General features: G+C 61.6%; 1 protein-coding gene across 1 annotated transcript; it reads left to right on the plus strand.

Moving 5' to 3' along the window:
- Window positions 1-12,204: 12,204 nt before the first annotated feature.
- On the plus strand, window positions 12,205-19,937 carry LOC123634911 (regucalcin-like). Its single transcript, XM_045546588.1, has 7 exons — window positions 12,205-12,310; window positions 12,763-12,928; window positions 14,255-14,437; window positions 16,040-16,255; window positions 18,429-18,560; window positions 19,320-19,474; window positions 19,776-19,937. Exons 2-7 carry the CDS (start codon window positions 12,766-12,768, stop codon window positions 19,824-19,826), a joined length of 900 nt encoding a protein of 299 aa, XP_045402544.1. The 5' UTR covers window positions 12,205-12,310; window positions 12,763-12,765; the 3' UTR covers window positions 19,827-19,937.
- The last annotated feature ends 2,254 nt before the right edge of the window (window positions 19,938-22,191 follow it).

Here is a 22,191-nt window from a genome sequence, read left to right on the forward strand (position 1 = left end):
GCCTGCATCCGGGGCACACACGCGCCCATCAGCCCAACAGCGTATGCTGGGCCCAGCTCCTCAGGTCACCCAGGCCTGTTGGGACGAGCCATTGAAGCATCAGAGGCCCTTGGGTGCTGAGGGCCCTTCTGGGCTGGGGGCTGGAGGTGGGCTCATGCTGCCACAGGTGCCCCCAAAAGCCCCCAGGGACTTAGCACTGGGCAGCTCCACCCCCACCCACGACAGGAGTGGCTCCCTGCAGGTGGGGGCTATAGGCCCCCAGGAGAGGTCTCTGGCCCCTAAAAACTGCCAAGGGTGACAGGCTGACCATGGAGTGGGGTGGGGGGGGCACAGAGATTCTCCCAGGAGAGGGCGAGTGCCCGGGTGGGACCCTACCATCACACTCCCGGTGTGCATCTCCCATACAGGTGTCCCCACATCCCATCCACCTGGGGGGCAGCCAGTCTCTAGGCTCAGTCCCCACATGACAATGGGGAAGGGACGTAGTTTCCAGGGAGGGTGACAGGCCCCCCCACACACTGCAGGGCAGGGAACAAAGGGGAAAAGGCCCCAGGGGCCTGCCGGGAGGTCCCTCCATCTGTCCCCCCATCTGCACAAGAACCCAGCTCCCAACAGGAGTGGGGGGCTCCTGACACAGGGCAGAGTCTCAGCTGGCACGGACCCCTGCTCACAGGTGGGCTCTGAGCTGCCCACCAGGCCTCTGACGGTGTTGTCAGACCCCAGCCCCCCCCCCCCCCCGTAGCTACTGCTCCAGGGGAAAACAAGACATAATATCTCTTTTCTCTCTTCCATGTAGTTTTCATCATTTCCAATGCCTAGGAGATTCCAGACAAGCCAGCTAGGCTGTGTGGGTCTAGAAAAGAGGATTCTGGACTAAATATGGCCCAGGGAAACAACGGTGGTTCTGCACGGAATGGATACAACTGGATGCCCAAGATAATATGGGCCAGAGGTGAGGGAAACAAGAGACAACACATCAGTATCAAAATACACGTCCTTCTGCTTTGCAACATGAGCACAGCAATCACATGCACAGTCCAAGCTTCCTGATAATTTTATTCTATTGGAATAAAACACTCTATTACCTCTAAAGTTTCAGAGTGCTGTGCCTTCACATAAGGAAATTCTATAAAAATGTTTGGTCATAATCATACTGAAAGCTGAGACCAAGTGGTGGTCTTGTGTCTCTTAGTTCTGTTACATGTTTGTCTTTTCTTCATAGCCCTATGGGTCAATGACATCCACTCACTGAACACACCACCACACATACCACATCTCCTGTGAGCACAGACACACCCACACACACATCACACACAGCTTTCTTGAGAGGAATCATGGGATAGAGGCCAAGAATCCAACCAAGAGATTAGCAAATTTCAAAACATGGAGGGCACACCAGTATCAGCTTGTCTAAATGCTCTTTCTTTATAACACAGGGGGCCTCCCAGTGTTTGGTGCACATTGAACCATGTCCTGAGTATGGTTTCCTCCTTTGGAGAGTGGCCATGAGGTTAGATTTCATTTGGCCACCTGCTCCAGGACCAGCGCAGGGCCCAACCTCAGCTGTGGAAGCAGAGTTTCTCCTCCATCAGTCGCCTGCTCTGAGTTGCAGCCAGGGCTCCCTCCCTCCCGCCCTGGTGCCCCACATCCCAGCCCCTGGTCCAGCGTCTCCCTCTTCCCTGCTAGCCTGTCCCTCCCTTCAGGCTTATGTGGAAAGAGACTTATTTCCTGCAGGGAGTTAGCTACGCTCCCCGCAAAGAGGTTTCTTCTTCCGATCGGGTCTCTCAGGCAGGGGTCATCGCAAAGGATGAAAAAATAGTGGGAAACAGAAATAATGATAATAATACACAGAGCCAAAGATACAGTTTATAAAGTAAAGGTTTATGAAACTAGATAAAAGGAGGGTATCCAGATGGATATACTTCTTCCCACCAAAAATATATCCAAGACTGAAACTCCACACAGGTGTTATATAGGGTAGGTACAGGCTCCCGTTGCCAAGGGCAACAGGATTCACATACTAACAGGCAGTTTGCTTTAGGGTCAAAGTCTTCTAAAAGGCTACTACAGATCCTTTAACTAACTCTAACTATGGGAATAATGAGTTATAAAATTTTCTTGGGGCAAACTTCTAAGTTTTATGATAAGGCTATTACTTTAGCAAAAAACAGAGACATCTTGGCTCCGGTGATTGTGTTCTTGGAGACAGAGATGATCTCAGAAGTCAACATGAGCTGTGCTTTGTGTTAATTACTCTAACTGCATGGTTCCATCTGGGTCCGGCTTGGGCATTAGCATATCTCTCTGATCAGCTCTCATCTCCAGGGGTCTTTGTCAGCTCCAGCAACCCATGGCTCTAGGAAGAGGCCTGTCTTGTCTTTCAAAACAGGTGAGAACCATAGACCCCGTTTACAGCTGTCTCTTTGAAGTGCAGCTATTACTGACCAAGGAGACGCCCTCCTGAGATGAGGCAGCTTTTGAACTAACACATTTCTTTTTTCTTTAAGGCAAAGCCTTATGTGGCTTCTGAAATCAAATCTTGTCTCCAGAAATACAGGGAGCATTTCTATAACTCAGTATTTTTAGGCTCAACAGTTTCACACACAACAGAGATTATCCTCTACTTGGTAGGCACCCACCACTGAGAATCAGATACAGAACAAGGGGAAATGCCTCACACAAGCACACGGTCTGCTGCTCTGAGCTTCCCCAGGAACCCTTCCCTTCAGGGGAGGAAGAAGCCACTGTTTGCCACGTTTCCAACCATAGTGTCCTGCTGCGTGTCGTCTCAAGTTCTCCACTGACATCGGCTTTCTACCCAGTTGCTGTTTTTAATCATTTTCACAAAACCCACTCGTGGCAGTTCCCAAGGCCTCCCTCACACCACGACGCCCAGGAGCCTGGTGCACGAGGGCCTGGAGGTCGGGTGCTTGGTCAAGAACAGCAGGGGCCCAGGTCATCTGTGGACCCGCCTGGATTGGACAAATGCAGGAGCATCTCCTGACACAGGTCACAAAAACACACAATGAGAAGTTGACATCTTTCTACAGGTTTGACTTCTTAGAGAATGTTTCCTCACCATTTTTCTGGTTTTCGACTTTTTGTAAATAAGGATATAGAAGTGACAAAAAAATGGTGTTGTCATTAAAAACCAAGACCAACAGCAGGAACACTCTCCAGATTTGGTCCCTGTTGGGGTTGACAGTGTCTGGGGGGAAGGACAGAGGGCATCTGTGTTTCTAGCGAACATTTGCTGTTCAAGTACAAACAGCAGCAAGGACGTGTGTGTCCACTGGTGCCGACGGGGCTGGGCAGGGCCGCAGCTGGGCTCTGAGGCCTTGCCCTGCTCACCACTGACTCCACTGGAGGCCTTGCCACGATGTGGGGCATGCCCTGCTGCCCTAGACCACACGTCTGGACAGAGGGTGCCCCCCACAAGATTGAGACCTCCTACAAAAGGGCCCAAGCCCCTGCCCTGGATGCTGGAGTCCACGACACAGGATTTGGACTTGCTGGGGCGGTCTCAGCCACACTCAGCAACTTTCTGTTCAGGATGTGATGTGTGGTATGAGACCCAGGAAGGCAGCACATGACAGGGAGAGAGAGCCACATCCCTCCAAAAAGGGCTTTATTAATCCAGTGCAAAAGAGGAGGGAGGGAGCTGAGAAGCCCCACTGAGAGGGCAAAGTCTCTCCTCCCTGGGGCTGTCCCTCCTTGCCACTCTCGAGCATCCCTGGGAGCCCAATGGGGATGTAACCCTAACCTTAAACCCTAACGTTAACCCTAAACCCTAACCCTTAACCCTATCCCTACACCCACCCCTAACACAAACCTTAATCTGACCCTCTCATCCTAGCCCTGTCCCCCACAGTCACATTATTAAAGCATGATAAGGAAGTCTCTATTCAACGCCAGAGGAATACAAGCAGGGACCATCCCAACATTTGCAGCAGGGGGAGAAGTGGGGCTCAGCTCTGAACACAGCTGGGCCAGTCAGGTCTTATGGCCGGGAGCATTGGGGCCAGAGCAGGGACAGTCACTAGGCAGAGATGTGGAGTCTGGGGGGATTCCTCGTTCAGACAGGCCAGGGTGACCAGACAGCACCCAGGGGTGCGGGAGGATGAGGGACGTCATCAGGTGTCCGGGGAGCAGAGACACAGGTGGGGCTTCTTGCTAAAATGACTCAGCACAGCTGGGAATAAAACTGGGGGTTTTACCCCTGGTCACAGATGGGCCCAGGAGGAGGTTCCTGAGTGTGACTAGGCTCAGTCAAGTGAAGAATCTCCATCAGGACAGACCACAGAAACGTTAAGGGAAAAGAAGCCAAACTGTAAAATAGTTTTAAGAGGTTTATTCTGAGCCAAATTTGAGGTCCATGGCCTGGAGCCACACCCAAGAAGTCCTTGCATGGCTGGGTCACAGTTTGGTAAAGTCACAAATCAGTACATGGAAGGTGGACATTGGTTTGGCCTGAAAAACATGGGATATCTCAACGTGGGGAAACGGAGATTACAGGTTACAGGTGGCTTTAAAGACTCTGACTTGTAATTGGTTAAAAAATGAAGCTTTGTCTACAGGCTTGGAATGTTTTAAGATAAGGAGGTCTGCTAATCAGAGACAAGCCACTGGCCATATATTTGTTGTGCAAATTGAGGACCTGCAGGAGAGACTAGCACAGCCTCAGGCCTGTCAGTGAGTCATAAAGGATGTTTCCAAGAAGGGAGGGGCATGAACAGGCAGGTCTGGGCCCCCCTCCTCATGGCCAGTAATTGTTTTAGGGCATCCGCTTGCCCAGGAGGGGTCCATTCAGTCAGCAGGTGGGGGGGCAGACTTAAGATTTTAGTTTAGTTCACAGAGACTCCAACAGTAAAATCACACCTTTGTGGCCAGAGACCGTACCTGCCCCTCACAGAGCAAATTTTGGCAACCCCAATGTAATCCTCTCCCTTAACCAACTCCTGGGCCTTTGGAGTTTCCCAGAAAAGATGGATTTTTTGCAAGACCTCCTGCCTCAGCCTCCCGGGTAACTGGGACTGTAGGCATCGAGTTCCTGCCCCAGGGCTCGCCACCCCCCCTCCCACCCCCCCTTACAGCTGCCCCGGGACTCGCCGACCCCCCCTCCCACCTGCCCCGGGACTCGCCACCCCCCCTCTCCCACCTGCCCCGGGACTCGCCGACCCCCCCCTCCCACCCGCCCCGGGACTCGCCACCCCCCCCTCCCACCCGCCGCGGGACTCGCCACCCCCCCCTCCCACCCGCCGCGGGACTCGCCACCCCCCCTCCCACCTGCCCCGGGACTCACCGACCCCCTCCCACCCGCCGCGGGACTCGCCACCCCCCTCTCCCACCTGCCCCGGGACTCGCCGACCCCCCCTCCCACCTGCCCCGGGACTCACCGACCCCCTCCCACCCGCCCCGGGACTCGCCACCCCCCTCTCCCACCCGCCCCGGGACTCGCCACCCCCTCTCCCACCTGCCCCGGGACTCGCCGACCCCCCCTCCCACCCGCCCCGGGACTCGCCGACCCCCCCTCCCACCTGCCCCGGGACTCACCGACACCCCTCCCACCCGCCCCGGGACTCGCCACCCCCCCTCCCACCCGCCCCGGGACTCGCCACCCCCCTCCCACCCGCCGCGGGACTCGCCACCCCCCCTCCCACCCGCCCCGGGACTCGCCACCCCCTCCCACCCGCCCCGGGACTCGCCACCCCCCCCTCCCACCCGCCCCGGGACTCACCGACCCCCTCCCACCCGCCCCGGGACTCGCCACCCCCCTCCCACCCGCCGCGGGACTCGCCACCCCCCTCCCACCCGCCCCGGGACTCGCCACCCCCTCCCACCCGCCCCGGGACTCGCCACCCCCCCCTCCCACCCGCCGCGGGACTCGCCACCCCCCTCCCACCCGCCCCGGGACTCGCCACCCCCTCCCACCCGCCCCGGGACTCGCCACCCCCCCCTCCCACCCGCCGCGGGACTCGCCACCCCCCTCCCACCTGCCCCGGGACTCGCCACCCCCCCTCCCACCTGCCCCGGGACTCACCGACCCCCCTCCCACCCGCCGCGGGACTCGCCACCCCCCCTCCCACCCGCCCCGGGACTCACCGACCCCCCTCCCACCCGCCGCGGGACTCGCCACCCCCCTCCCACCCGCCGCGGGACTCGCCACCCCCCCCTCCCACCTGCCCCGGGACTCGCCACCCCCCCTCCCACCCCCCCCCGGGACTCGCCGACCCCCCCTCCCACCCCCCCCGGGACTCGCCGACCCCCCCTCCCACCCGCCGCGGGACTCGCCACCCCCCTCTCCCACCTGCCCCGGGACTCGCCGACCCCCCCTCCCACCTGCCCCGGGACTCACCGACCCCCCTCCCACCTGCCCCGGGACTCACCGACCCCCCTCCCACCTGCCCCGGGACTCACCGACCCCCCTCCCACCTGCCCCGGGACTCGCCACCCCCCCTCCCACCCGCCGCGGGCTCGCGGCCCCTCCCTGAAAGCCCGAGAGCTCCGCTAGCCGGAGACGGATTTGAGCAGCTGCTTTTCTCCAGGTCTGTCCAGTTAAAAATTCCTTCCTTCCTTGGCAACCCTCCTCTCAATCACTGGATCTTTGTGCGAGGAGCAACTGGATCTAGGCGCAAACCCCCTGCAGTTTGGACAACAAGAAGACTCTTCCAGAAGGTGCCATTGCCCCCAAGACCGCCAAGAAACCGCAGGGCCTGCACAAGCAGACCTCAGGGTCGGGACTGTGCACCCCGCGGGTGACGGAAAGAGCCGAAAGTTGGCGACAAAGGCCTGGGGACCCCGGGAAGGGCCGAAGAGGTTTGGCGAAGAGAGCCGAAAGGCCTCAGGGAGGACCGAGTTACGACGGAGAGGGCCGAGGATGGACGGAAACCACCGAGGGTTGAGGGAGAGAGCCGAACGGCGGATGTGCTGTGTGGGGCGGGGCCCTGCAGCCGAGGCTCCGAGGATCCACGGAAAGAACCGAGGGCCGACAGGAGACTAGCCGGGCGGCCGGCAGCGATGAGGGCGGGGGCGGTAAGGAGGGCTGCGGGGGTGGCGGGGAGGGAGTGACTGGGTAGGGGCCCAGGGGACTAGGTGTGTCGGGTAGGGAGGAGCTCTAGGGAGGGATCCAGGTGGGGGTTCCAGGAGGTGGGGGAGCAGTAGGGAGGGGGGTGGGCGGGAAGGAGTGACTGGGCAGGGGGTGGGGGGGGACCAGGTGTGTCGGGTAGGGAGGAGCTCTAGGGAGGTTCTCAGGTGGGGGTTACGGGAGGTGGGGAAGCGGTGGGGGGGGTGGGACCAGGTGTGTCGGGTAGGGAGGAGCTCTAGGGAGGTTCTCAGGTGGGGGTTCCGGGAGGTGGGGAAGCGGTGGGGGGGGGTGGCCTGGAGGGAGTGACTAGGAGGCGGGAGGGCCCCACTCTCAGCCAGTGGGGTGCACACCCTTGCACATCCCTGGCGGCTGCCTTGCCCAGGGCCCATGCACCTACACAGGACTCTGTGACTTTGGGAGGGGCCTCAGGCTGGGTGCAGGTTGCTCTTCTGAATTCAAGTGAACTTTGGGGATAACACTTTGACACAAAACAGGAGAGGAGCCCTTTTACCTACAGTTTTTGAGGTTTTTAATGCAATTCACCCCCCTCAGTACAGCACATAGGGTAGATGTACCCACATTACAGACAGGGGAGCTCAGGGGAGCTCAGAGGAGTGAGACTTCAGGGTGTGAGACAGGGGCCTGGACGTGTCCAGAAATGACTGAGGCTCCCTGTGTGGGCAGAGAGAGCCAACCCTGGTGTCCTACCGCCTTCCTCCTGCCTCCCACAGCTCCCGCTGCAACCTCTTGCTGGCCCGCAGCAGCAGGGGCTCCAGCCATCACACACGCGCTCCACACCTGACTGCGAGGAAGAGATGGGGAATGGCTGCTCCTCCCTTGCAGGTCACCCCAGGAATTCCAGTGGCCCCCTGCTCACCACTTAGTCCTGTCCCCACCCTGGGATGTGTGGGAGCCTGGGAGAAAAAGCCTTCTTAGATGCCCTGCCCAGCAAGTTCCTGATCTCTTACAGAAAAGGAAGAAAGACATGCATTAAGGTAACCTAAGTGGCTGTCACAGCTGCCAACCCATTGGAACTCCTGGGAAAGCCCCCAGATGATCTCTTATCTGTAGGCTAGCCCCCCCCCCCCCAGGGATTTAGGGAACCTGGGATTGCCCACAGATGAGCCATGGTCTGGGGGCCAGACTCCCCAGGCATTTAGGGAACCTGGGACAGCCCACAGATGAGCCCTGGTCTGTAGGCCAGTCCCCCCCACTCCAGGGATTTACGGAACCTGGGACATCCCACAGATGAGCCCTGGTCTGTAGACCAGTCCTCCCAGGGATTTAGGGGACATGCTGTGTCAGGAGGGGAGCAGGGGGCATGGTCAGTCAGTAGGGAACAAGGGACACACTGCATCAGGAGGTGAGCAGGGGACACGCTGTGTCCGGAGGTGACCAGGGTAGCTGGGTGCAGGGCTGTTGCAGCATGGGAGGGGGAGACAGGGCCCAGCTGACGGAGGAGAGAGCTGAGCCAGGACGCAAGGGCAAAGGCCCTGAGGCAGAGAGCCTGTTGGGTCAGAGGGGCCGGGAGCCAGGGTCGGGGGTGTGGGGCGGGCACAGGGCGTGGGGTCTGGGAGGAGGATGGTGCAGCCCTGGGGACCTGTCAGCTGTGCGGGGAGTGAGGGGAGAGGTTGGGGGCGCCGTGTTTTCCTCTAATTCGGTCCTGAGTCTCTCTGGAGGGTGGGCACAGCACCTCTCCTTGCCCTGACGGGGGTCCGGGGCAGGTGGTCATGGTGTTCCCAGTGTGCATTTCAGGAGAGGGTTCTTTATCCCCACACTTCAGTGTCCAGCCGTGTCTGGTGTGTCTCTCACAGGAAGCTTGCATGTCCTGGCAGGCGCCCCGGGGCTCTTGTCCGACTGTGTCCAGTTTGTTCCCAGCAAGACGGCCACTGGCTAGGAGAGCCCTGGCGGGCAGGAGAGCTGGGTGTGGGGTCAGGTGACACACAGGGCGGGCAGCACAGCAGCCACATGAAACAACAGAAGCAGAGTCTGACTTACAGGCCCCGAGAGGGGAGGGTGGCTGCCTCGCAGGCCAAGGGGGAGGGGGAGCCCTTGAGGACGCTGCCCTCAACAGCAGGTGGGGACAAGACAGAGGAACCATGTTAGGTGCAGGTTGTCTTCTAGGTGGGTTTCCCGCGGGAGCTCTGATTGGTGGTTCAGAGCCAGAGGTTTGGGTGGACGTGTGTTTTGGGGGGACGCGATTCAGCCCAGCATGTGGGTTGGGTGTTGGGAGTCCAAGGCTCCTGTTCTGAGCAACTGAGGGGAGGAAGGAGGCGTGAGGTGGGAAGGGAGTTGGAGCAATTTTGTTCGCCCCAGTAAACTCCCAAACAGGGGCACTGGCTGTGCGCATCTGAGCTGGGAAAAATGCCCGTGCTACAGCTGTAAAACCTGGGAGTCATCGGCACATGGTGTGTGGTCATGAGACAGGTGAGCTCATCGGTCCGGGGGCAGCTGCAGGAGCCGGGACGGAAGACGGAGCCGGGGACTCCACGTGAAAGCCTGGCAAGGGAAGACAGCCCCACAGAGACGGAGCAGTGACTCATGGTAGGAGGAAACGGGCAGCATGCGGGGAAGTGGGTGGTGTGTGAGCCCCTGCGGGAGGGAGCTCCTGGTGTCCGTATGGTCACGGGACGTCGGGGCTGAGCACCACCCTCGGGTGGGCACCTGAGACCACCGGAGCATTGGCAGCAAACGGCCGGTGTGGATTCGTGGACACTCTGCTCTTGCTGTGTGTCTCTCCAAGTCCTGAGCTCCAGCCCCGATGGAGCTGCACCCCCAAAGCCCCCCACTCCCGGTCTCCGCTTCTGGTGTCGGCTCCTGCTGGTCCCTCCTCAGGCCTGGCACAGCCCGGTGCTTCCTTCTGATGTTCAGACTTGTGTTGAGGCCTTAAGAACATTTCTCTGACTGCCGCTAGCCTTCCCCTTTGGCTTGAGGACGGACAGAGCTGGGAGCTGTTGGGCCCCAGAGTAGTGACCAAGGGTCCCTTCCTTCCGCGGTGGGGCTGGTGTCTCCACGCGGCTGGCACCTGTAGTCCTCTGACTTGTTGTCTTGGCTTTTGAGTCGGACCATCACTGGTGGTCCAGGCAGGGCTTTGTGGTTCTGTAAATGCACCCTCAGAGGGTGCGTGTGCGTGGCGTGTGCACCCTACACACGTGTAACTACGGGTTGGTGAAGACTCCCGTGCCCGCATCAGGCCCTGGCAGGCCCAGAGCAGCTGCGGGCCTGGCCACGCGACCCCCGTGACCATCCAGAAACCAAGGTGGCGCCATCAGAGGGACCAGACAGCGTTTCCCAACGAGGAGTCCCAAGAAAAATGCCGCGAGATACCTCACGGCCAAACACATTGAAAAATTCCACTGTCTGGGGCAGAAAATTTCTTCTGGGGCAGAGCCGGTCTAACCTGATTTGAATCCGTGTTTCCACCGCACGCCAAAGGCCGTTTCTTGGGAGTGGACCCCAGTGGTCGCTGCGCAGGCAGCCTGGGTTCCCCACCCGAACCTCGGGCCCTGCTTTATGTCCCTTTAAATCCCACCCCTGCCCTGTCCCCCACCCCACGGGGATGCAGGCTCCTCGGTTAGGGTTAGGGTTAGGGCGCGGGAGTCGAGGGCCCCAGGGAAGCTGCAGCTGCACCCTCGGGCTCTGAGGCTGATCGGTGCCCCCCGAGGGTGTGTGATTGGGGACCAAGGAGAAAGAACTGCGCCGTTATGGCCAGGGACACCGCCTCTCTGGAGACACATTCCGGTCCGCAGAGAAGGCGGCTTGGTCAGGGCAGTTTTCGGGCTCCTCAGCGGGTGGCCTAGTCGAGGCCTTCCAGGGGGTCCTGGGGATGCAGGGGTGCGGGGGGACCACTGAGCGGTGTCAGTGCGCGTGAATCCATCTCCGAGGAACCGGCCCCCTATGGGGAAAGCAGGGTGGACTTGGCCTAGTGCCAAATTCTCCGCAGCTGCAGCTGCTAAGTCCTGCAAGTAGCCCCTGGGCGGTGGAGCTTCGGGGCCTGCCGCTGAGCGGCAGCTCCCAGGAAAACCCCTAGTGTGCCGGCGAGGAAGCGGTGGTGGAAGGAGAGGAAGCCGGCGCCCCGGACGCAGGGGACACTGGGCGAGGGACCCTTCCTGCGCGGGGCGGGGCCTCGGGGCGTGCCGCGACCGAGGCGCACGGAGCCAAACCGAGGGTCCCGCAGCGGTGGAGAGTGAAGGAAGATGTCGATGTTGGTTAAATGTGAGTCTCTTCTGAGGTGCGCGGCTCGGGTCTGCGGCGCAGGTGAGGCCGGCGCTCAACCGTGGGAGCTCTTTGCAGGCTTCCTAGTGAGCGGAGCGCTGCGCGGGGCTTCCCAGGTGCCCGCCCAGGTTCGCCCCGCGCGCGGGGCTCTCTGTGCCTGCGGGGCTCTCTGTGCCTGCCTGGCTACATCCCGCGCGCCGGGTTCTCTGTGCCTTCCCACATACGCCCAGTGCGCGGGGCTCTCTCTGCCCGCCCCAGTAAACTCTATGCACCGCCAGGTGCGTGCCAGCGTCCTTTTGGCAGCTGGCCGCACAGAGAGCTCCGAGACTCTCCACTAGCAGCGCTAGAACGAGATAAGAACCCGCAAGGGGCTGAGGCGACCCCCGCCTCGCCACGCCCCGCTCCCTGCCACTACCCGTGTGTGGAAGTCACACGGGCTGCGCTGGACCCCGGGGTCACTGGCCGGGGGCTCTGAGGGGCTCCTGCGTGCACGAGCCCCGCCCCCGCCGTACCCCCACGGCTCTCGGTTCTTCCACCCTAACTCAGAGTTGACTGACAGCTCCCGCCTTGGCGTCTCCAGAAAGCTTGGCCCAGGACTCAGAGGGAGGGACCAGGGAGGAACCAGCGCAGAAGGGAGTTACTGCCACCGCCCACCTGCCTAAGCGGGACAGTGGAGCCTGGCTCCCTGGAGCCTGAAGTGGCTTTCCCTAGCGGAGCAGGAGCTGGACGGAGTGTCGGTGAGTGCCCTGCAGATGCCACCCTCGGTGGTGTGAGGTTGATGAAATTTTCCAGGTGTCTGAAATAACAGGAAGGGTTTTGTAAAACGGATCCCATTGAGGGAAGGGTTTTGCAAAGCGAATCTTGGTGCAACAAAGGGTTTTGCGAAACGAATCCCACTGAAAGGAACATTGCGTGTGCGGAATCCTTTTAAAGGGCAGAGATGGCATAGCCCAGAAGCAAGGGGCAGGCCCTCTGGAGCCAGCCCTGGGGCTCAACGTCCCTGTTCTCTGGGCAAGTTACTCAGCTCCTCAGAGTCTCAGCCTCCCAGCGGGTTCTGTGGGTGAGGACAGAACGGAGTTAATACCCGCAGTGTGCTCAGAAGAGGGACAAGCACGTCTGGGTGACAGTCTGGAGAAATTCTGCAGAATGTCATCTTTTCCAGTGAATCGCACCCCAGCATTTTCTGTGGAGCTCTCTGCTAGGTTCAGGAAGAGCACAGTTTGTCCAGGGGCCCCCAAGAACGGGCTCTGGTCTGGGTGGGCCCTTCTGTCTCTGTTTTCTGGGTCTGGCAGTGGGTGAGCCCTCAGAAGGCAGCAGGGCTTTCATTGGAGCTGGTGGACCTCGTCTTCACACAGCTGTGAGGGACGTGGTCTCAGGCTGCCGGGCACTCCCACCCTGGCGTCCCAGAGAAGCAGGGACCCGGGAGCTGGGCCGGCACTCACTTGCCCTGTCCTCCTGCTCAGGGCATGGCGTCCCCCAAGATCGAGGCTGTCATCAGGGAGCGGTACCGGATGGGCGAGTGTCCTGTGTGGGAAGAGGAGACGGGGCAGCTGGTGTATGTGGACATCAACGCCGGGAACGTGTGCCAGTGGAGCCCGCTCACCGGGGAGGTGCAGACCGTGGGCCTGCGTGAGTAGAGGGGGCGCAGCCCTGGAGGGTCAGGACTTCACCTCCATCAGGGAGGGTGAGCTCAGTGGGGTCTGTCACCTGAAGACTCTTGTTCCAACGCTCTGCCAGCCGTGGTTCCTATGGCTCTGGGCTTGGGCGTGCCCTAACCCCAACCCTAGCCCCAGCCTGCCTGAGCTTTGCCCACCAGGGGTGAGGGCTGCGGAGGGCTGGCTGAAGGCCCCTGTATGGTCACAGCCTGTGCCAGCTGCCTCTGGCCCTATCTCAAGTGAGAACTGTCACCCCAAAGGTACTGGCAGCCTGCGGGCGTTCACAGGTCCATAGCGATTCCTGTTCTAGCACCTGCGATTAGCAGGACCTGTTTGCTCTTCTAGACAGAAAGTCAGTGGAAGCTCTAACGTCTACACACGCCTTGCTGCATGGGAAGGGCAGCACTGAGCCTCACCCCAGGTTCTGCCTGCAGCCGCTTCTCCTGGCTCAGAGATGCCCAGGAGTTGGAGGTTACTGACCCTCTGCTGGTCACCAACACCGCATGTCAGGCACGATGTAGGGGGCATGGCAGGATGGAACCAGATGGTCTGAAAGAGCTCACACACCTGAAGATTTCACATACCTGTATGCGGCTCACACACCTGTATGGGGCTAATGCACCTGTGTGGGGCCAATGCACCTGTATGGGGCCAGTGCACCTGTATGGGGCTCACACACCTGTATGGGGCTCATGTACCTGTATGGGGCTCAGACACCTGTATGGGGGTAATGCACCTGTGTGGGGCTCACATACCTGTATGGGGCTCACACACCTGTATGGGGCCAGTGCACCTGTATGGGGCTCACACACCTGTATGGGGCTCACGTACCTGTATGGGGCTCACACACCTGTATGGGGCTAATGCACCTGTATGGGGCTCACACACCTGCATGAGATCATATGCCTGTGTGGAGCTGCTGCACCTGTGTGGCCTCGCACCATCCACATAGCACTTGCTGTGTCCTAGGTGCGTCCTCCCCTCACCCTCACACCCTCCCCAGGAGGCAGAGACACTGTCCCCTCACAGACAGGGAGGCAGAGACAGGAGGTCATCACCCGCTGGGCAGCAGAGGCTGTGTTCGGGGGGGACTGCAGGGAAGGGATGTCTCGGGCAGGGTACAGGTGGCCCTAGGAGGCCGGCCCACACGTGCCTGGGAGCCGCCAGGCCACTGCCCGGGAAGAGGGCTGCGTCCACACCTCTGCCAGCGCTCGCTGACTGGATGTAGCAGATGGGCAGCCGGGTTGGCCCTGAGGACACGCAGCAGCCGGGTCACCCCCTTGTCCTCTGACTCCCCCAGGAAACCGCGTCGGCTCCGTGGCCCTGTGCCGGAAGGGGACCTACGTGGTGGCCGTGGGCACCTGCCTTGGCTTCCTGGACTGGGGGACGCAGCAGGTGCGGTGGGTGGCCCAGCTGGACAGGGACAAGCCCCGTAACAGGTTCAACGACGGAAAGGTGGACCCCGCTGGGAGGTTTGTGGCAGGTGAGCTTCCGAAAGCCGAGAGTGTGGCCTCGGCCCTCCGAGGCAGGAGTCAGAGGGGACACGGGAGGCCGGCGGCCACCTGGGCTGCCCTGCATGCACCGCGGGTGCTGGCGGAGCCGGGGGCTGCACGACGCTGTCCCCACGTCCATCCAGGAGGGGGCGCAGTCGTGCGTCCGCGCCCGGCGCCGCCCTGGGCTTCCCGGGCCGCGGCTGCCGTCCTGCCGGTTCCCTTCCGTGCCAACCGTCCTTTTCCCACCTTGCCTGCGAGGCATGGCCTCCCAGCCATCCACACAGACGTGGCCTCGGCCTCCCCTTGGGCGCGTCAAAGCCACCGGCATGTGGCAGTGGCCACGAGCGCCTTGCTGAAGGCGTCCCTGGTTTGGGGAGAGCCTCACATCTGCCCTGGGTGTGCCGGGGCGGGACTGGGAACCTGGAGGGGTGGCAGGGCCGGCGGAGGACCCAGGCAGGGGACCCTGCGGTGCTGGGGTCTGGGCGGGCGCACAGGGGGGCCGTCACACTGCAGGTAGTGGGGGCAGGGACGGCCCGAGCACCGTGCGCTTCCCCTGCCGGCCTGGCACAGAGGGGCTGACTGCAGACGCCGTTTGCTGCAGAGACCCCGGAACTCTGTGCCAAGACCCTCAGGAGCGGGTGGGCAGGCCCCACGGGCGACACCCCAGTGCTGATGGTGCTCGTGGGGGCCACGGAGACACGGGCTCAGCCCCAAACACCAGAAATGCTCCAGACCAGTGAGGAGAAGGGGTTCTCCACCTGGGAGAGGGTGTGTGGGGGCCCCAGAGACCACCGCACGTTCGAGAATCGCTGCGACGAGTCCAAGGTCTAAGGTGGAGTCGCGGGACCCCTAGGGTGCAAGGCCAGATCTCGAGGGGAGGAGGGTGCTGTGGGCATCTGTGTGCGGCCGGGTCGCTCCCCCTTCCTGCGGGGTCTGCGGGGTGTGACGGTCCCTCCCCGGGAAGCCCCGGTGTTTCCTGAGGGCACCGGCTGCCGGCACCTGCCAGACTCCAGGGGCTGGAGAGGGCGGCATCCAGCGTGGGCCACGGGTTTGCAGACACGAGAGCCACCTGCTCAGTCAGGGGGGTTTCACGCCGGCACAGGGACCGTCCACCGGCTGTGTCTCCGTGGCCACCGTGACAGGCTGCCACAAGCCGGGAGAGCTCACACAAGTTTATCCCCCTACAGCCCTGGGCGCCAGGAGTCGGAGGGTGAGGTGTGGGCAGGGCCGCGCCCAGTCCCCAGGCCCAGGCTCCTTCCTCCTAACCCGGGACCATCTGCTTTGAGATCCTTCGCTGATCACACCGGCGAGGAGCCCGTTTCCAGACCAGGCCTCACTGCCGGATTCCGGGCATTTGCTCGAGGGCCTGGGTGTCGGGGTCACCGTTAACCCACAACGGCAGCCCGGCTCCCGGACACGGGCCCTGCCTGGCTGGGAAGCGGGTCTCAGGCCTGCATGTCCCCGGCAGAGACGTGCTTTGCCGCTTGTTCAGTGGGCAGGGATTTGTGGGGGCGGGAGGGGATTTGTGCGGGAGGGCAGGAGGGGCGCTGCGGGAGGGCGGGGGCTCCTGGCCAACCTCTCGCTCTTTGCAGGCACCATGCCGGAGGCGTCGGCCCCGGGCGTGTGGGAGCGCGGGCAGGGCTCGCTGTACACGCTCCAGGCTGACGGCTCCGTGGTCCGACGCCTGGACGGGCTGGGCATCCCCAACGGGCTGGACTGGTCCCTGGACCACGGAACCTTCTACCACGTGGACAGCCTGGAGCACTGCGTGAGGGCGTACGACTACGACCTGCACAGCGGCGGGATCGGTAGGCAGCGCCCCCTGCTCCGCGGGCCCGCCCAGCACTGACGCCCCCACCCGCTGCTGAGAGAGGGTCGGAGCCCACCAGGGAGGGCGGAGTCAGGGCAGCGCCCCCGCCCCCTGGCGACGAGGGATGGGAAGGACAGGGGTATGCCGGTGTCACTCCCTTCCCAGAGACCTGGGGACAAGGGCAGGGGTGTGCCAATGTCACTCCCTCCCCAGAGACCTGGGGACAAGGGCAGGGATGTGTCAATGTCACTCCCTGTCCAGAGACTTGGGGACAAGGGCAGGGATGTGCCAATGTCACTCCCTCCTTATTGACCTAGGGACAAGGGCAGGGGTGTGCCAATGTCACTCAGCCCCTATAGACCTGGGGACAAAGGCAGGGGTGTGCCAATGTCACTCAGCCCCTATAGACCTGGGGACAAGGGCAGGGGTGTGCCAATGTCACTCCCTCCTTATTGACCTAGGGACAAGGGCAGGGGTGTGCCAATGTCACTCAGCCCCTATAGACCTGGGGACAAGGGCAGGGGTGTGCCAATGTCACTCAGCCCCTATAGACCTGGGGACAAGGGCAGGGGTGTGCCAATGTCACTCCCTCCTTATTGACCTAGGGACAAGGGCAGGGGTGTGCCAATGTCACTCAGCCCCTATAGACCTGGGGACAAGGGCAGGGGTGTGCCAATGTCACTCATTACCCAGAGAGCCTGGGGACAAGGGTCCCACACTGTGACCACGCCATGACCCTGAGTCCTGTGGGGCCTGAGGTCCACCCTGTGCTTGGTGTCCCCCCTTCTCACGGTGCTGGGTCAGGGTCACAGGATGTGGCCACGTCCATGTGCCCAGCCCCTGGCCTGTGGGTGCTGGGCAGCGTGGTCTGCCCCAGCGCTGGCAGCGGTGCCGAGATACAGGTCTCCCGGGTTCCTGGCACCCAGAGATGTCATTTCTGCTCGGAGGACCCCGGGGCTCCTTTCACGCAGGAACACCCCAAGCGGGGCTGGAGCGGGAGGTTTGCAGAGGGTGGCGACCGAGGTTCCGCGGCGACTCACCTGTAGGGTGAGCGGGACGGTGTCCGAGGTGAGGACGCAGGAACGAGCACAGCCCACAGGTGCGGGGAGGGGCAGAACCACCCACGCCTCCCGTGGCAGAGAGGACGTGGACGTCGGGGCTGAGAGGGGAGTGGACCACCCCATCCCGGCTGTCCCCTCCCCTCCTGGGTGTTTAGGGAGGTGGCTCAGAGGATGCTGAGGGGGACAGACGCATGGAAGAGGGAGGTGTCAGGTGCTGCGTGTGACCTCACATCCAGCCACACGTCCTGCAAGGCACAGGGTCCAGGGCACAGGGTCCCGCAGGCCTGAGACTGGGCCATGCAGTGGGTGGGTCCCCCAGGGTCACCCTGCCCCGCACTGCACACTGCAGGTGGTGATGCTGGGACATCCAGCAGCCGTCGGCCCAGGCCTGGGCACAGTGTCAGGGCTGCAGGGCTTGGAGGCACCTGCACAGAGTCTCACCTGTGGGCACAGGTGGGTGTGAGGATGGCACAGCCGAGGGCCCACAAGCTAGGTGCCCACCCGGCCAGTGGCGGACCAGCGACAGCCGGGTGCTCTGGGGACAGCCCTGAGGCTAGACAGAGGACAGACACTGTCTCCACCACTTAAAACACGAGTGGGCAGGTATTTGTCCTTGTGAGTCACTACGGGTGGGAGACCTTTCAATTTAACACGAGGTGTGAGGGCCGAGTTATGAAGGGTGAGGGCTGGAAAAGGGGGCAGAACGGACACACAGGGTGAGCGGGATGATAGGGCGTCCAGGGACACAGGACAGAGGGACACAGGACAGAGGGAGGGACAGAGGGAGAATTGTCTCTCGGGCCAGTTGTCTCTCCTTTGCAGGTGGAGGCTGGGCTGGTGGGGACAGCTGGGGGGTCCCTGGGGTGGGGCCATCTCTTCTGACCAGTCTGTGAAGCTGGATGTTGGTGGGGATGAGGTCATCCAGCACATTGTAGGGACCAGGTCAACCTAGTTGTTGTTGGGGACCAGGGCATCCCGGATGATGGTGGGGACCAGGGCATCCAAGATGTTGGTGGGCACCCGGGAGGGGGCATGGGCTCCCCTGAGGTCACTCGCTGTGGGCACCACCAGGGCTGGGCACCCTGTGCTACCCCCATCCTCTTGTTGCAGCAAACCCGAGGCTGCTGTTCCAGCTGCCAGCAGAGCAGGGCATGCCAGACGGGCTGTGTGTGGACGCGGCGGGCAAGCTCTGGGTGGCCTGCATCGACGGCGGCAGGGTGATCCGTCTGGACCCTGAGACAGGTGTGTCCGGCGCGGCCATGGAGGTTTGGGCTCGTTGGGGGCCACTGTGTCCACAGTGTTCTGGCTTCAGGAGTTGGGGACCAGGACAGATAGCCCTGGGTTTGTAGGGACACTGCTCCGGCTACTAGGTTCTGTCTTTCCTAGATGACACGAACTGCCAGGTTCTATTTCAGCACTTGGTAAGTGTGTCATTGTCCCCTGGTTGCTGCTGCAGCGGGCCACAAACTGGGGCTTGAACAACAGCAATTCACCCTCCCCCAGCCCCGCAGCCCAGGAGTGTGAGATGCAGGTGTCTCGGGGCCACGCTCCCTCCGCAGGCTCCAGGGAGGCTCCTTCCTGCCTCTCCCAGCTGTGGGGGCTCCAGGCGTCCTTGGGCTTGTGGCCACGTCACTCCAGTCTCTGCCTCCGTCTCCACGTGGCTTCTCCTCTGTGTCTGTGTCTCCTCTGCCGTCTGTTAGGGGCCACTGTCATCGGATTTAGGGCCCACTTGGATCCAGGATGACTTTGTCTCGAGGTCCTTAATTACATGTACAGAGACTGTATTCCCACACACGGTCCAGTTCTGGGACCCTAGTTGACATGAGCTGGGGGACATTGAGCCACCGAGAGCCGGGGGACACTGAGCCACCGCAGCAGGAGGGCCCGGGCTGGCTGCGGAGCTGTGGGTTTGGTGCCGCAGAGACACCGATGGTGCCGGAGGTCGGCCGGGGGTCAGGCGGGCAGTCCTGACGCAAGGGTCACCCTGGCACTTCCTCACAGGGACGCTTCTGAGCACGGTGGAGATGCCTGTGTCCAGAGTCACCTCCTGCTGCTTCGGGGGGCCGAGCTACACGGAGCTGTACGTGACGTCCGCCGCGGATGGCCTGGGCCCGGAGCAGCTGCCGCAGGAGCCGCAGGCCGGACACGTCTTCAAGGTCGAGCGAGGTTTCTGTACGGAGAGTCCCCGCGGTGGCCTGTGCGCGGCTCCGCGTGGGACCGCGGGTGGGGGCTGATCGTACCCTCTGGGAAGGCGGGGCAGCGGGGCCGCGTGCGCAGATGGACGGGCCCTTCCACCAATCCGCCTGGAGAACAAACATTCGCACATGCGCCCCGGGGTCACATCAAATTACGTTTTCAGTAATTTCAGTGTGTGGTTCGCGGCACCTACACGTGCCCGGGACACCATGTTTGGGCAGCTCCGTGGGGGTGACCGCGGCATCTCTGCATCCTCTGCAGGTCACGGGCCTGGGGGTGAGAGGAGTCGCCCCCCACTGCTTCGCCGGCTGAGCCGAGACCCCCTGCCAGCCGTCGCCCCCGTCTGGAGGGGCAGGGCGGCGTCGGGGGGCGCGCCGGGCAAGCGGCAGCTCACAGCCCCTCAATAAACGTGGCCGATGCTCACGGTCGATTCCGCTGCTCGCTGCTCTGGGGACGGGAGTCACGCGGGAGGGACCAGGCACTGGTCTCCGGCACCGTCCGTGTTGGGGTGTCCGGGCCCCTCGCCGTCCCGGAATCATCGGGCAAAACAGACGCATCTCTGCGGAATTGCAATTCCCAGGGTTTCGTGCTGAGTCAGTGCTACGACGAACAATGGAAAGTGTGGTAAATGCACAAAAATTCGCAACTTTAAAGTGAGCAGTTCAAGGCGTTTAGGACATTCAGTGCTGTGCGATCCCACCTTTGTCTGTTCCAGAACGTTCTCTTCACCCCAAAAGGAGGCCCGTCCCCTTAAGCAGTCGCTCCCCGGCCCCTGGCGACCACTGATCCCCTGTGTGTCTCTGGGGACGTCGTGCACGTGGGACCCGTGCTTGGTGGCCTTTGTGACGGCCTGTGTCACGGACTGTGAAGTCTCACGGTCCATCCCGCGGCAGCAGGTGTCGGGCTTGTTTTCGGGCTTCTCTGCCACGACACCTGGCTCACCTTGGCACCCGAGTCCCCTCTCAGAGCCCCTGTTCACACAACAGCTGTCCTCGCTGTGACAGCATCACCCTCAGGGCGGCGTCTGCGGGACCCATCACCCAGGGTGCGTCTGAGCTGCTCTTTCAACTTTGCTTCTCAGATTCGGTCCCTGTGGGAGGAGCAGAAGGTTTCCCGCCGCAGAGGCTCAGGATTTGGGGCGACATGGAAGGTCGCATGTTTACAAACAGACCCAGGGTGCGGGTGGAGCGTGTCCTTTCGCCTCCTGCAGCGGGGCTGCTACTCCTGGGCTCTGACACTTGCTGACATCCTGGGCCCAGGCGGTGGCAGTGTGGACAGCAGCGTCCCCCGACCCCAGCGTCTCCCCAAAAGTGGGGCCTGCAGGGAGCGTCACTCCCTGGGGCCTCCGCACTGCATTCCTCACGCTCTTCCTCCCGGCTGGGTCCGACAGGGTCCTGGCCCTGCTCTGGCTGCAAAGGCCAGCAGGACCCCAGGCCACCTGCCCTCAGGGGGCAGCAGTGCCCGAGGCCTGCGCACGGCCTTCCTGTGCTCCCAGCGGCCCGGAATCATGGCCCAGAGCAGAACAGGACTTCGGGGAGGCAAGAGGGGTTTCTGCTGGGGGTTTCTCCCTGGGGGACCAGGGAGAAGCTTGCAGTGGATGGGCACGGCGGGGTGCAGCGCCCAGGGGATGGGACTCCAGGGACCACGCGTGCAGAGGCTGGGGTGTCCAGGACAGAGGGGGAGGGGACGGGGTGGGAGGGGAGGAACACGAGGGAGGGGGAGGGGAAGGAGGGGAGGAAGGGGAGGAAAGGCATGAACATCACACATGTGCTCCCCTGTGAATCAATGCCTTATGCAGAAAGCACACCCATACTCCCGCCTGCGTGCGCTTTGTGCATTTTCACGTTAGAAGGAGAAGAAAACACAACCAGAAGCGGAGATTCTCATCTCTTCCTCCCACGACCTAACGGGCAGCAACCTCTGTGCTGTAAGGGGCCCTGCTCCTCCCTGTGGAGACCCGGGCAGACCCCAGGAGAGGGGAGCCCCAAGGCAAGGCAGGCATGCAGATGTGCACATAAACACACAGGCACTCCACACACAAACACATGCACATATTCACAGGCATGGACGTGTACATGCATGCACACCTACACACAGCATACCCATGTATGTGTGCACACATTTGAACATCAATCCAGCATGTGCATGCACAGCTATACACATGAATACATGCACACATATGCACACACAGACACAGGAGAATAGAAATGCAAGTGTTTGCACACGTATGCATGCCTATAAACTCATGCAAATACTCAGATATGCACACATATACACACACACACCCCTAGCAGCTCTGGCCTGCAAGTGACAGCAGAGGAGGCTTAACTATCTGCACAGACATAAGGTGCAGGCAGTAGGATCACTCAAGCCCAGGAGTTGGAGGTTGCTGTGAACTAGGCTGATGCCTCGGCACTCACTCTAGTCCGGGCAACAGAGCCAGACTCTGTCTCAAAAAAAAAAAAAAAAAAAAAGACTCTTTCAATTGGAAATAAACTGTACCAGCAAAGGTGGAATGACACGGCAATACTCTGGTTCCCCGAGCCTTTCAGCATATCAGGTTAAACAAGAATTTTTACGTGGAGGTGCAGCTGCTACATTGGCAAGCCCAGGCAGCGCCCTCTGGCCCACGTCCCGGAACTACGAAAGGGGCATCTGTAGCAAGCGCCCCAGTGTT

The sequence above is a fragment of the Lemur catta genome, chromosome 3, assembly GCF_020740605.2.
Source record: "Lemur catta isolate mLemCat1 chromosome 3, mLemCat1.pri, whole genome shotgun sequence".
Lineage (NCBI taxonomy): Eukaryota > Metazoa > Chordata > Mammalia > Primates > Lemuridae > Lemur > Lemur catta.

Excerpts from the sequence above, each read along its gene's own strand:
- LOC123634911 (XM_045546588.1), top strand. The coding sequence starts at position 12,766 with ATGGCGTCCCCCAAGATCGAGGCTGTCATCAGGGAGCGGTACCGGATG. Across the intron at positions 14,438-16,039 it reads CGCTGGGAGGTTTGTGGCAG|GCACCATGCCGGAGGCGTCG; the intron begins GTGAGCTTCCGA and ends CGCTCTTTGCAG. Across the intron at positions 18,561-19,319 it reads CCGTCTGGACCCTGAGACAG|GGACGCTTCTGAGCACGGTG; the intron begins GTGTGTCCGGCG and ends ACTTCCTCACAG.